The sequence below is a fragment of the Lytechinus pictus genome, chromosome 12 (assembly GCF_037042905.1).
Source record: "Lytechinus pictus isolate F3 Inbred chromosome 12, Lp3.0, whole genome shotgun sequence".
In the NCBI taxonomy this organism is placed as follows: Eukaryota; Metazoa; Echinodermata; class Echinoidea; order Temnopleuroida; family Toxopneustidae; genus Lytechinus; species Lytechinus pictus.
The window spans coordinates 16,800,338-16,815,426 of record NC_087256.1 but is presented as its reverse complement, the minus strand read 5'-3'; the positions used below and the strand labels follow the sequence as shown (position 1 = coordinate 16,815,426).

The 15,089-nt window shown below is 35.5% G+C and overlaps 1 protein-coding gene across 1 annotated transcript in view; it reads left to right on the top strand.

Moving 5' to 3' along the window:
* LOC129273610 (myoferlin-like) overlaps window positions 1-15,089 on the top strand; it is a 63,282-nt gene that overhangs the window by 14,453 nt on the left and 33,740 nt on the right. Inside the window, exons 4-12 of the mRNA XM_064107883.1 lie at window positions 877-968; window positions 1,654-1,824; window positions 2,317-2,462; window positions 3,165-3,393; window positions 4,980-5,075; window positions 5,864-6,002; window positions 10,467-10,566; window positions 12,369-12,553; window positions 14,413-14,522. Of these exons, the coding sequence (XP_063963953.1) occupies window positions 877-968; window positions 1,654-1,824; window positions 2,317-2,462; window positions 3,165-3,393; window positions 4,980-5,075; window positions 5,864-6,002; window positions 10,467-10,566; window positions 12,369-12,553; window positions 14,413-14,522 (1,268 nt within the window). The remainder of the gene's footprint in view (window positions 1-876; window positions 969-1,653; window positions 1,825-2,316; window positions 2,463-3,164; window positions 3,394-4,979; window positions 5,076-5,863; window positions 6,003-10,466; window positions 10,567-12,368; window positions 12,554-14,412; window positions 14,523-15,089) is intronic.

Genomic DNA, 15,089 nt, shown 5'->3' with positions numbered 1-15,089 from the left:
AGCATAAACATATCCCTATCAACCCCCCCCCCAAAAAAAAAAAAAAAAACACAGTCCGGCGGGTTCGAACCAAGGTCCTTGCACACGTCAAAACATAGCGCTCACACAATGCGCCATCGATCTTTTCCGTATTTTTTCCGGGTTTTTAAAGCTATATATAATGTTGTAAGTCTGTGCGCCGCTGTTGACCAATCAGAACGCGTCGGCAATTCTACTACAATTCCAATCATTTCGCGATGGACATTGCCGTGGTTTTTTGTGGTTCCTGACTTTGCTACATCATGAAATTTCATAATTATTTTTCAGTCGTAAAGAAGAATGTCTACGCTTTATATTGATTATAATATCAATTTGACGCAAGTGTGATTTCGATGCAAAAATGCGCTCTGTTTATTCACATATATTTCTTGAAAAAAATCATTTTTTCTAAGCTAAATATCGGTCTTCAAAATACATTAAATGTGCATTTTATTTAGCTGATCAGAAATTTCAAAGTTTTATCTATAAAATAAGACCAATTATGTGAGGAATAAACGATTCTAAGAGCAAAAAACACCGATCGGAAAGTTCGTCTTCACAGCTCATTACGTATGCATAACCACGGACGGCTATGCATACCGCTGAATAAAATAGAGCACTTTCGGACGGGCTGCGGACTGACTGAGAAGTTAAAGAGGACAAAGACTCTAGCAGTCAGTCACATCTATAAATAATGATTCCCTGTCTCTATGATGCTTCTCTGACTGTCTTCTTTACCAAAACACATACTTGTTGTTGATTCATATTGTCATCCTGATGTAAAATTTACCTTTATTGTTCTTAAATGTAGATTATCTTTAAATTAACGCTTGTTTGTTTTTGTTTTCTGTTTTTTAGGCTGATCCTTACCTGAAGATCAAGCTTGGAAAGAAGAAGATTGATGATGAAGATGACTACCTACCAAACACCCTCAACCCGGTCTTTGGAAAGTGAGTATCAGTCCTCGTAATATTTGGGAGTTATCACAACGCGACGCAGATTGAATACAGTGAGGTCTTTTCAGCAAATTGTTGAACCAAACAGCAGTTTCATCTTAAGTTTCTGAGCTGACAGAAAATTGCAGAGATGTTGTTTGTCCAGAGTCCAGGATAAATCTGCTGTTTTGATTCACCAATTTTCCTCAAAGACTTCTTGGTTGATCTTTGTCATGAAGTGCATTTGACAATATTTTTTCTATGTCCTTGAATCTGCTCTGTGTCGCGATGTGAACACTCCATACTGCCTTGGTTCTTTTAAAAGATACACATTATCTTCAAGATTGGAAGTCCTAATAATCATAATCCAAGGAAGATGAAATGATAAGATGAGTGGATAATGATGTCAGATGAGTTGTTTCATCTGGCATGAGGTATAATGGAACATTGTTAACCTATTGTCTACTGAATTCTGTAATTCCTGTATGCTTTGTAAAGGGTTCACCTTATCCAGTATGCAACTGGTTATTAATGAAATGAAATTGAAAGGTTAAAGAATGTATATTGGTAATTGTGATATTAGGAAATATCAAGTAAAGCTGTAATCACATGGTCCAAACATGTTTCCCAAGTAACCCATTGGGGACATTAAGTCCAATAAAATGCAAATATCAATAAGTTATTTCTCCCCATTTTTCAGGATGTTTGAGGTCAAGACGTTCTTACCAGTTCACAAAGATCTCAAGGTTACCGTCATGGATAAGGACTTGCTGAGCAAAGATGACATAATTGGTGAAACAGAGATTGATCTGGAAAACCGATTCCTCACCAAATACCGTGCAACAGTTGGACTACCAGAGAGTTATAACACGTTAGTTTTTCCCTGTTTTGTTTATTCTCATTCACAATTAATTGTTATGAATGTCTAATATGCTAGGATGATGAATTTCCAACTTTGATGTTTCATATATACTTTTTGTTTACATATCAAATAAGTATTTCAAATGATTTGATGACATCCTTGCTGTATCACCTGATAGAAAGAAGAAAAAAAAATTACAAAAGAAATTATGAACGGTTGGGCCATGTGAGGAGAGGATGTAGGCATTAAAGATGATCAAGTTTAATTGATATGAAATGGACAGATTTAGACACAGATTCCATCAGAGTCAGATGTAGATTCAGACAGATACATGTACATTTACATGCACATGCACATGTGTCTACAGAAACAGACACAGATTTAGACAGAAACAGACTTATAGAGACAAATTCAGGTAGATATAGATACAGATGAAGAGACAGGTACCATTGTACAAGTTTGCATGGCAATAAAGCTCTGGTACTTTATTTTTCTTATCAGCTCTGGCCCCAACAAGTGGCGTGACCAGAAGACACCGAGAGAACTGCTTGAGGATTACTGTAAGCTACAGAAGCTCCCTGGACCATTCTTCTATGGATCCACCAAACTTACCATGGAGGGCAAGATGTACAATTTGGCTGACTTTGGTAAGGCATAATGTATAGCTCCCTTCTGTGAAAGATGAATTTCAAGGGGTGTTGCTAGAAAACTTTCAATTACAGTTATATTTGCCTAAGTAATCGGCAATTTGGGTTTAATTTTAGTTGAAGTTAGGAGGAATAGAATGTGTCCCAAAGATGTTCCTTATGGTACTTCCATATATGAGTTCTTTCATGTTACTCTGAGTTACTGGTGGCAGCAGTGGGATGTATTTCTGGGCTCAGTTACATGAAATATACTATTATCGTAACTTTGTCATCCGATGATAAGTACCATGGTAACAATGCTAATCAGCCAATCAAAATCAAGGATTCATTGGAAGTAACCATTGTTTGGCAAAGTTTTATGCAAACTGGGACTGCTAATGACTTTTTATTGTTTCATTTATTAGTAGATTTGTTTATCAATTTATTTTCTTATGTGATTTATTATAATTTTGTTTAATTTTATATGTTTTTATTTTTTGTATGGGGGCGTTCGATAGACATCTACTGTTGATTGAACTGTGGCATGCAACTATAAGCCAAGCTGCTGGCAACATCTAAAGAATGATGATGTTAAAGATGTGAATAATCATCTCTGAGAAAACTTAAGCACGCACACAATATAATTTTTTCCTATACCTGTATCTTTACCTCTTTCTAAATCTTCATTCACGATCACGGGACTTTTTGTTTTCTTTTTCACAGAAACGAACAAGATGCACAGTGAGCACGAGGGACCCCAGGACCAGCGCCTGGCCCTCTACGCACTCCGCCAGTTCCCCCTGGTGAGGGAACACATCGAGACACGCCCGCTCTACAGCCCTCTGCTGCCGGGCATTGAACAGGGCAAGCTGCAGATGTGGGTGGATATCTTCCCTATGACCATGGGGCCACCGGGCCCTCCCTGTGACATCACTCCCAGGAAACCCAAGAAGTAAGTTGCACTTGATCCTCTATTGTCATCAGTTATATTTATCATTATTCTTCCAGCTTACTTAATGTTGGGGATTAATGGGCCTATTTTTCAAATAGCCAATTAATTACTTTTAAATGGAACATATATTTTTAATATATATTGGCATATACTCTGCTACGCTGAAGAAATATAATATAACCCCAGCTGTAGCTCAGTGGCCGTGTATGTCAAGAAATTTATCCAGTCAGGCATTCACCCTGATGAAGGATTTGAAGCATGAGCTATACGTACAACATGAATAGTGTACCCAATGTGTCTTACATTACCTATTAGCTGAAGCCAATTCTGATCTTGAGTGTAGTGGTTTCACAATACACCATGTGTTCATCCTTGGGCATGTGTTGGTCCTGAAAAGGATCACCAAAACTCGAAATTTTGATAAGTGTGTTCTTGTCGCCTTCAGGATCAATCTTGTTCTTGTGCATATTCCTGGATTAGACTTAGTGTTCTATTTGAACAATGCAGTTATTTAAAAAAAATTATTGACCATTCTATGTGCTCAATATTTGTTCAGCAGTCAGTGTTTAGAGACCGAGATATTGGAAATTATTTACAGTCAGATGAGCATATGCTAGCAAGAGAGGGCAGTAGACCACTTTTTTTTTCATACCTCATAAAGTGAATTCTACTTTAACCACCTAAGGTCGCATGTGTAGATCATTGAAGTATCTTCCTTACACCTCTTCATCAAAATATTTGGGCCAGTAATCAATTCGATACTTAAGCCAGAATTTTAAGTATTTTACTCAGTATTTTGCTTAAGTGAAATATTTATCTATCTTTGGTATTTAATCACATCTTGCGGCTAAGTATTTTGCTTAAATCAAAGTCAGCTGCCTCCCTGGCTTCAGTCTGGCTTGCGTGCAGTTTATAATGTATATACAAAGTTAACCATGCTGCGCACAGACTGATACATTCATGGTGCATTCTTTTGTTAACTCTTTATGATGTCTTAGTGGTTATTAGTAAGTGTTTTGATTGCTTAAAGTTGGCTTTATAAAGTAAACTACTTAGAAGTGAATTGAATATGAGTATAAGCATTTTACTTAGGCAAGTATAATGCCAAGTAAAATACTTACTCAAACCATACTTTCAATTGAATACTGGCCTTGGTGTCTAGTCCAAACTGATAATTTTGTATGTTGAATGTGCTTTTGTAACTCTTCTTCAAACATTTTAAATTCCACATGTTGGGGAAAGAAGAGAACTTTCATAGAAAAAGGTTCTCTTTCTTTTCATTGCACTTATCTTGGAAATGTGACAAACAAACGTTTCTGCTCAATGGTCTTGTCAGATTTACAGTGTAGTCCCATACACTTCTTTCTTCATACAGCCCAACTTCCTCTGGGTGGTTAAGGAACATAATTAACCACCATATTATGCAATCTATCCATATGTGTTTATGTTCAAGTAATGTAACTTATTATTAGCCTGGGAACAATTTCATACATGGAAATCAGAGTAGGGCTACCATATCTAACAATGATCAGACCTTTTTCTCTCTTGATTCTAATTGTCCTTGCTTTGTTCCTTATTTCTTTCAGGTACGTTGTTCGCTGCGTCGTCTGGAATGCTAAAGATGTTATCTTGGATGAAACCTCCATCACTGGAGAGAGAATGAGTGACATCTACGTCAAGGGGTGAGAGCCTTTTCTTTTTCATATAACCCCTTTGTGGCAATGATCTACATGTATATGACTCCTTGTTTGAGCAGCCTTTATTCTTTATATTGGCATTGATAATATTCTGTCATTGCTCTATATCTTCACTTAAAGTTTTGTCTCAGAAATCAGTAAATATTGGGGACAAAAGTGTCTAAAAACTTAGAAATTGATGAAAAAACACAAATTTGACCTTTCTAGTATGTTGCCATTTGAGGGATTGTAGTGATCATTTTCTTAGTATTATTTTCTTTGTACTTATAAAAGATACTGTTGCAATAAGAATGGTTAAAGAATGGGGAGAATTCTTTAAATCTTCCTTTTGATGTATTTTGTATAATCTGTGGGGCTTTGTATCAAAGAATCTAAAGCCATGCCACAAATGTGATCACTACACCCAGTAGTGATGAAAGTTGATGAAAGTAGCTAGAACTTGTATAAATCAGATGGGCAAACTCCATAAAATAAGTTTGTCCACCCTTCCCCCTCTCCTGGCTCTATCATGAAGTGAAGTAAGGAAGGGAAAATGGTGGTCAGATGTATAAAATGATTTACTGTTTTATGGAAAGTCCCATGCATGAATGTGTGTTATTTGCACTAAATCACAGATGGATTCTGAATAAGATTATTGTGTAGTAAAAAAAAAGAAATTGATTAAAAATTTTGATTAAACTGATGTTGATTTTGGATGATCATTTGCTGTTGCAGTCTAAAACAAATCTTTCATTTCATTCTCTTTTATTCATTTTCATTTTTTAAAAATTCAGCTGGATGGCTGGTGAGGATGAGAAGCAGGAGACCGATGTCCACTACCGGTCACTCAACGGTGAAGGAAACTTCAACTGGAGATTATGTTTCCCCATCGAGTACATTCCTCCTGAACAGGTCCTAGTCATCAAGAAGAAGGTATTTGTCGAATTCTTTTTCTGCAACAAATACTTTTTTGCCAATTTTTTTTGCCTGTCAATTGGTCCACAATGATACACACAAATCTTATAGAGCTACCTGGACCACGTTGCATGAAACTTACTCTCATGGTAACATTGATATCCAATGGTAACTCCCATGGTAAGGTCGTTCAACAGCCAATCGAAATCAAGAATAGCAGATATGGAATGTCACAAGAGTAACTTTCATGCAACAGGTTGCTGGCCTGTCAGAGTGAATGTCAAAATGATATATCCCAGTTATTTCATTTTATCTTGTTTATAGAGGTGATATTATGTGTCGTGATAAAAAACGAACCTCACATGATTTATTACTGTTATTTCCTATTCTCCTTCTTTTCAACTTATTCGAGCCTGAAAAAATGGAGGTGCTGGCAGAGAAAATTAAACTTTCAAGGTTTTGCTCCCATGACCAAGACATTTAAAGAGAATAGAGATATTTCATCAGAAACATAAAAAGGGTTAAGTGTTTTAGATTATTGTAACATAATAATATCATAATATATCAGTATTGATCCCTTCCAACTCTTTATGCCACTTTTGTTTTATCTGATTTGTAAGGTTCCATTTAGAGTTGGCTTCCAAATTACAATTTAATGATTCATTGTTTTTCTGCCATTTTATTTTTGACCTCTTCAACTGTTTGAATTTTATCAGTCTAAACTATCCTTATGGTTGATAGATTGTGTTTTCTACACCCAATCCAATTTCAATGTTTTTCACATTCTTATAAAACTATCCTTCATAACTTTAGACATGCCTTACATGCCAATACATATTACACTGCACTTTATATGGTCACACACTATACACTAAATGATTGCATATAAAATATGTGTATCATTATATAATGTATAAAATCATGTTTACACTAAAACATTGTCTGAATCATTTTCATGTTTTGTTTGATATTATATTTATAATAGACATGTGATTGCTCTTAATATTTCATGAGGTCATGGCTCATATAATCTTTTAAGATAAAATTTTACTTTGGGTATTACTACATACATGTACATGTCTTAACTCTAAATGAAATTGCCTTAATTGTGCGCTCACTCAAGTATTTCTTGAATAAGTAAGTTATTTTGCCTACAACCTTGTCATTGAAAAGGTACACCATTACCATGTAAGGTATTTTTGTTTTTTTATTATAAAGCAAGTATATACCAAGGACTTTCAGAAGTATATTGCCAAGTTTGGAAGAAAGTGGGAAACTGACTCGAAATATAAAGTTTTGAGTTGAGGGATCCAAATTCATGAAAAAAAAGTAATCTGAAGTATGTTATATTGTCAGCTACAGGGCATTACATTTTTAACATATTATTAACAGACAAATTGATGCATCAGTCAATGAGCATTAAATGATGAGCTTTGTTGTTGTTTCTGCTATTCATGTATGAGTGAACCTTAGTACTAGAAATCCAGTTACTCTTACTTGTTGCTATACCAGGCTCCCTTCCCTATGTGAATGCTTTCTGATTGTCAAGAACAGTTTTTGTTTGAACACTGTATAAATTTGGAATACTTTGCTGATAAAGGCTCTTACCAAACAATAAATAAATTCAGGACATCTAGTCAAATCCCCAAGTTGGTTGTTGTTTCAAATAAATTCTTAACAATTTTCCGGATGATCTATAAGTTACTTTTAGAAGATATGAATTGTAGTCCATTACTTCTTAGTTACAGAGTCATTTAAATCAATAAATGTGCAAATTGTTTGTATTTCTTTTGAAATTTCCAGGGATTTTTGGTAGGTATTTTTGGTGGATGATTGTTAGCAATTAGATGGTATTAAAAGGTAGGCCTATACATAAGTAATTCCTCAAAAAGTTGTGAGCACCGGAATCGGTAGCCCAGCTTATCCTGGTAATATAGGAGTGCCTTGGACACCTAACGAGGTGAATATGTGTGCTATACAAATACCCTACATGTATATCATTATTATTCTAATATTGTTATTATTTGAATGTTTGATTAATTTATTTGATATCGGTGTAAAGCATTTAGTACAATTAACATACAGACATGCCCCTGTTGCATCAAAACTAATTGTCATGGTGTCTTTGTCAATAATGTATATACCATGATAACGTGGCTCAGCAGCCAATCAAAATCTAGGATTCCAGTATGGTTACCATAATGGCAAAGTTACACCATTAAAGTAATTTTTGTGCAATAGGACAGAGGTGTATGTATGCCCTCTTAACCCCTCTTATATCCTCTTAACACCGAAGATACATGAATAAGAGAATTTAGTATTCAATGGGTCAATAACGACATTGTGAACTCTTGATGGTTTTTTGGAATGTATCATCTTGGAACAAAATTGTATGTGTATGTTGATAATACCCCAAGTAAAAGTATCTTTTTATCTGTATTCAATTTTGAATGAATGTATTGAATTGTCATTTGAATTTGATATTAGATAATTGTGAGTAATCAATATCATTGTATAGTTTTAACTTCTGAGGAAAGGAGAGAATTTATTGCTCTCCTAAAGCTCTGGATACTAACAATAATTATGTTCCCAAATATTTCATCTCCTTTTCCCCATATGTTAAACATTATTTACAGAGGGAATGATGCACAGGCAGAGTATTGTTTTATACACTTAATAATATTAAAAACTTTCTGTGGGTGTCAGATCAGGGTATATTATAATGCAATTATATTCATGTTTTTAACAAATTTTTTGTGAATTACAAATTGTTTAGTTAATTATTCAGGTGTTCATTAATTTGTAGATCGGAAACAATTTTTTTCTGGGCAAACTCTATTTTTTTTTTGGGGGGGGGGGGGTTGGGGTGGTGGTTAACAATTCGTTTTCTGGGAATTCCAAGTGTAAGTTTTCTTGATCATCAAATCAGATATCTGGGTTAATTATAATTGTAGTAATATGTAAACACCTAAAAACTGTCTTGTAAGGGCCTCATGAAAATAGCTTTACTAAATTATTCATTGATCATTCATTAATTTGTGAAAATTATATTTTTTTCTGGGACAAACTATATACAGTATATATATATTTTTTTTTTTGGGGGGGGGGTTGGGGTTGGCGGTGGTGGTTAACATTTCATTTTCTGGGAATTCCAATTGTAAGTCTTCTTGATCATCAAATCAGATATCTGGGTTAATTGTAATAATATGTAAACACCTAAAAACTGTTGTAATGGCCTTATGAAAATAACTTTGCTAAATTATTCATTGATCATTATAATAAAAAGTAGTACACAAATTCAGCAAACAATCAAAATGAAATGGTTTATTTTGTGGATAACTCTATTTGTTTGGTACACAAATTTTCAGATTTTCCTCATTATCTTTCAAATTGCATCTTGCCTCCTTCTGAGCACATCATATGTCATGGGAAAATATAATTCACACCACATGTGTCAAGGTCAGGAGGACATAATGTGACATATGTAAAATAAAGGGGAAAATCTGAAAATTTGTGTACAAAACAAATGGAGAGTTGTCCACAAAATCAGCCATTTTGAAGCACGTTTGCCAATTTGCGGATCCCCATAGAAAGTACAACAAAACTTTTTAAACATCCATAACGTGCTTATTTCATAACCGTTTTGATAAAACTTGTTTTAAGTTGTTCCTCTCATTTTACTCTTTCCAATATTTCCCAACACTACATGATTTTATTTAATGTTTATCGTGAAAATATATGAATTGTGGGAGAAAGGGATGTAGTGTACCCAATCTTTCTTTTTTTGAATAAAACATTGGAATGTTTCATTGCCATTTGCTTTGGAGTGCTAAAGGGCATGGGTCTGTAAGATGGACTCCTGATTAGTGTAATTCAAAACAAATAATGTGAAATAAGGCACGATACCATTTTTTAAAGGAAGTAAACTCATCTTATAAGTTAGATTTTTTTTCATAAACTATTAGATGTCAACTGAAATTAATTTGGAAATTGTGAAAGAGATCTGTTTCTCTATTTGTGTCTTGGTTACAACTGATGAAATTCAACTAATATCATTTAAAGTAATTCTAGTGCCATATGACCTTAGAAAGATAATTGAAAGAGATGCTAAATTTGTTGCCAAGATGTGTAGCAAATTAAGGCTAAATTTCTGATTAAGTATCAAATAACTTCAATTAGATTGGCAATTATTGTCTTTCTTACATGTATAATGACAGCATTTTTTATCAGTTCTTAAAATTCTTACATAAAGTTGAGAAAGAGTACATTTTTGTTTTAAAAAAGAAATGAAAATAATTTCTTTAAAATAGTGTCTTGACAATAAATATTATGCTATAATGCATTGGATTCAACGTACTTGTGTCATCTTGGAATGTTAAGTGATAACGTGTATATTGCTAAACCTAGTGCCAAATGTAGACAAGAAGTGATGTTCACTCACTTATTAAATATACTCTCCTATCATTTTTATGTCCATTTTAGGAACATTTCTGGAGTTTGGACAAGACTGAGACTCACGTCCCACCTGTTCTTATCGCTCAGATCTGGGACAATGACAAGTTCTCACCCGATGACTTCTTAGGTTAGTCAGTCCAAGTTATTTGTTTATTTAAAGGAAAACCTAAGTGTTTATTCCGCTTTATTTGCATGTACTTCATGTATCCTGCTTCAGTGGAATTAAGGAAAATTTAAGTCGGGTGTTTATAGAGAATTTCTCACCCGATGGCTTCTTGGGTTCGTCGGATGACGTTATTTGTGTATTAAAGGAAAACTCAAGTGCTCTTTCTGCTTTATTTTCATTAATTCCAATATGCTCCCTCAAAGATTTAAGAAAAATTTATAGTCAAATTTTCTCTTAATGACTAGTTTGGAATCTCAACATTCAATTCTATATTTTTCTGTTGTGTGTAACTATTTGTCTGTAAAGAAATGAGTATGGTTTATAATTACTTGTAATTAGATTTGAGAGGAGAGTGGGGTTGTCTTTTAGCATGAGTTTTCAAAATCATTACCCCACCCCTATACCTTGAACACATCCTTAACATGGATCACAAGATCATATGAATTTGATTTCTAATAACCTTGATATGTTACCCACACGATTACATGTCCTACATGTGCTTTCAATGCATTCAACCTTTAACGTTGCAGATCTTCAAGTAGAGAATGGTAGCCCCCTTAATTCAATTCAAACGATTTGGACCAATTTGCAGTTTAATTCTTGATCTTGAGTGGAACACGAGGACAATGTTCTAAACAGGAAAGATACAAGTCAGACACAATACAATCTAATGAATTTCAAATGATGCCCTCAGAAAGGGGCAGGTGCCACCATTGCTCAAGTCTTTGCCCCTTAATCCAATATTGCATTTTACGATGTATTGTTCCAAGTGTTCCTTGGGCTAAAAGCTGTCTTGTGTTTTTTCCCTAAAGAATTTATCTTTATATTGTAAAATCTACATGGGTGACATTGCTATTTTCTCTGTTTAGCATGCCACAGTAACAATTACATGAACATATGCTCCAAGGCCAGGCTCACACTTTGACTGATGTCTTCATTTCATCCCTTTAGCAGATACTGCATGTAACCCTTTATATTATATCTTGTATTATTTTTTTCGCCATTTATTATAATTTTTACTATTGGACACTTTCAAGAATATAACAATGAAACAATTTATTTGATAAAGTGATTACAGAATTAGTCCACAGAGTGAAACGATTGGTGGCCAAGAAAGATAAGAGCCCAGTAAACTTGAGACTTGTAGGCCTGTATGCTCAAAAGGGATTTAAATGTACCATGGTATGAAACCATAGACTATGCAGACTTATTGTATTGTGCTTCTATTTGGCGTTCTTTTCCAAAAGCGTACATTTATACTTGGAATTTTCTTAGTGTGCGCAATGAAATAGCAAAGTTATGTACCTGTACAAAAATCTGCATAGTCCATGGTTTGTACCATGATGCAATTGAAACCTCTTTTTTTAATACAGGCCATAGAGAAGTTTTTGAAACATTTTTGGCTACCTATTATTTACACACAAATTAATATGCCATAGCTTTAAACAAACCAGGGGCCCGTTTCATAGTACTTGCAACTGTTGTAACTTTGCCATTATGGCAACTACCATGGTAAACTTGATTCTGATTGGCTGCTAAGTCCTGTTACCATGGCAGTTGCCATTATGGCAAAGTTACAACAGTTGCAAGTCCTTTATGAAACAGGCCTTCAGATTTCAGAATACATGCCGTAGAGGAATATTTCTTTGATAACTTCTCAGACAGTCTTAAAGCGATACTGTAGAGGGTCTGACTAGGACCCTTAGCAGTATCGCTTTAAGCATATGTTTTTAATGGAAATTATTTTTCTTTGTTCTCTTCAGGATCCATTGAGCTAAATCTGAACGGTATGCCAAACCCCGTCAAGAAGGCAGGGAGTTGTTCCCTCAAGCAGCTACCAAATGAAGCCAAGGGAAAAGAAGTTAGCTTGGTGTCTCTCTTTGAGGCCAAGCGTCTCAAGGGTTGGTGGCCTGTCATCAGCGAGGAGTCCGGAGAACGGGAGCTCACTGTAAGTCCAAAGATGGTTTCTTGGTTTCCTGACACTTTCTCCAGTGAACCGTGGTTTAAGACTTATGCAAAAAAAAAATGTTGTATTGGCGTAACCCGCCCGAACCTAGAAATATCCCTGACCCTGCATTTTTTTTCCCCTTTTTTCTATTGCTATCGATATCAGGTATCGTGCTGACTTCGCGATTGAATTTGCCGTGTTGAAAACCTGGAAGTGTTGCAGACAGAATAGCTATTTTCCCGCCGTAAAGTATTTGTTTCGAGCGGCTTCAGTGGCAAGAGTACTTTCCATGAGCACCGTTGAGATGTATTTAGTATTCTTGAGCATGCCCAATACCGCTTAATGGTGGGACGATATCTACGCCCAAATTTGGGTCGATTCACCCTCAAGACAGGTGAGGGTGACTTGACTTGATTCCCTACTCGTGAGAGGGTACGCTCTCATGTACATTTTAATAGAGCAATCTGTCTCGAGGGCGACTTGTCTGGAGCCCCTTCACCGTATTGCTGTATCAGTGGCTTTCTCTTGAAGATAAAACAAAAAGAAACCGCCCTACCTGTACCTACCCTTTTCCTCAGTGACTCGTTACTCCAATACAACAATTTTTTTTGCCTGAGTGCGAGATTGGTGATACTCTACCGGAGTGTAACATGGTGTTTGAGTGAAGATGAGATGGGGATATCTGATTGTAAGTTTTAAAGATTATTTGTTGGTTCCATATCATTTTCTTCAGTAAAACCATGGTTTTAGAGTTGTGAAATTGGTGATGCTGTATGGAATTGTGACATGGTGTTTGAGTGAAAATTATATGGGCATTTTGGGGAAGGACAGAGAGGGAACAATGGTGAGAGTGATGTGCGATGATGGGTAGGAAGAAGACTGATGCCTTGATACAAATGTTGGGTTTGGAAGAAGTGGTAGACTGGTAGGCGAAGGCAAATGAGGTGTGTTGGTACAGGCGTGAAGTGGGGGATGATGGGTGTTTTTAAGATGGGCTTTTGAGTTCAAGGTGTTCGGTTCGGGGAGGAGGGAATGGCCAAAGAAGACACAAGGAAACAGTGGAGGAGAAGAGTGGATAGATTGGTTTGAGGAACGAGGATGCACTGAATTACACAAAGTATAGAGATGAGAGGAGGTACATGTACAATGTGAGGTTGATTGCCACCAGTGTGAGTTCAAGCTGGCTATCCTTGTTCAATATTGACAAAAATGGGTTTAAACCTATGGACTCCTCACTAGCTCTCCATAAATGTTCCCTCATCTGTTTTCTTTCAGTGTGTAGTGTATTAAATGCATGCCTGCTCATTAAGGTTTGCTTGATTAAACATATCTTTCAAGATGAACATTTCTTAATTCAAGCATTTTGGGTTTGGGCTATAATTGTTAGGTGAAATTGATGTGCATCAAGATGGCTGTAAAATTAATTTTAAGGCCATCATAGGCCATGGCCATCGATGCTCTTTTGATTGGCCTCCATGCCCCTCTGATTCGGCCTAGAGATTTACTGTGCCTTTTTTGTATTTTCCATTTGTGCTTTTATATAGAAAGGTGCCCTTTTTGAAACCGGCATGATGGCTTGATCGGTTGAGCGCCAGTTTCATGAACGGTTACGGGTTTATCACTGACCGGGTCATACCAAAAACTTTCTGCACCTTCTCCCTTCTAGCCTGGTGCTAGGCAGTTCAGAATGGAAAAGGGATATGATAAAATTATGTTATGCAGGGTCCGCTGGGAGAACAGTTCATAAGAACTTAAGTTGCTACCCTGGGTAGATATCACATATATTTATTTTTTTTAATAAATGTTGCTTTGCCCTATTAATTAAAAGCCGGTGGCGATACTCTTGTCTTGTATTTCAGGGCAAACTGGAGTTGGAGCTTGAGATCTTGACGGAGCAAGAAGCCGAGGAAAGGCCAGCTGGGCAAGCCAGAGATGAACCAAACGCCAATCCTGTCCTGGATCCTCCAAAGTAAGTCAATTTTTTATCTGGGTCATGTTTCACGAAACAAATAGTCAGTGATTTTTCTCTGATTATTGTTATAAGCTACCGAAATCCTTGTATCTGACTGGCTGATAGCAAATTGGTCAGTGAATCTTTGCACTGCTTCGCCTATTCTAGAGTACATGTAAATGGATCATTATCCTGGCAGGTAAATTTAGTTGTTAAAGGGGAAGTTCACCCTGAAGAAAAGTTTATTGTAAAAATAGCAGAAAAAAATGATAAAAGATATTGGTGAAGGTTTGAGAAAAATCCACTACAGTTTTAAAAAGTTATTAGAATTTTAAGTTTTGGATTTGTGACGTCATAAACAAGAAGTTGCCTCATACGTTATGTAATATAAAATGCATAAATTTCATGTTCTTGGTAGTTTGTGATGACTAATTTTTGTTTTCTTTTTAGGAACTGATTCAAAATAATTTGTTTATTGATATACTGAATGTACAGTAATAACCATTTCCAATTATCTGAAAAAATAAATTTCATTGATTTTTTACAAATTCTAATAACTTTTTAAATCTTTGATGGATTTTTTTC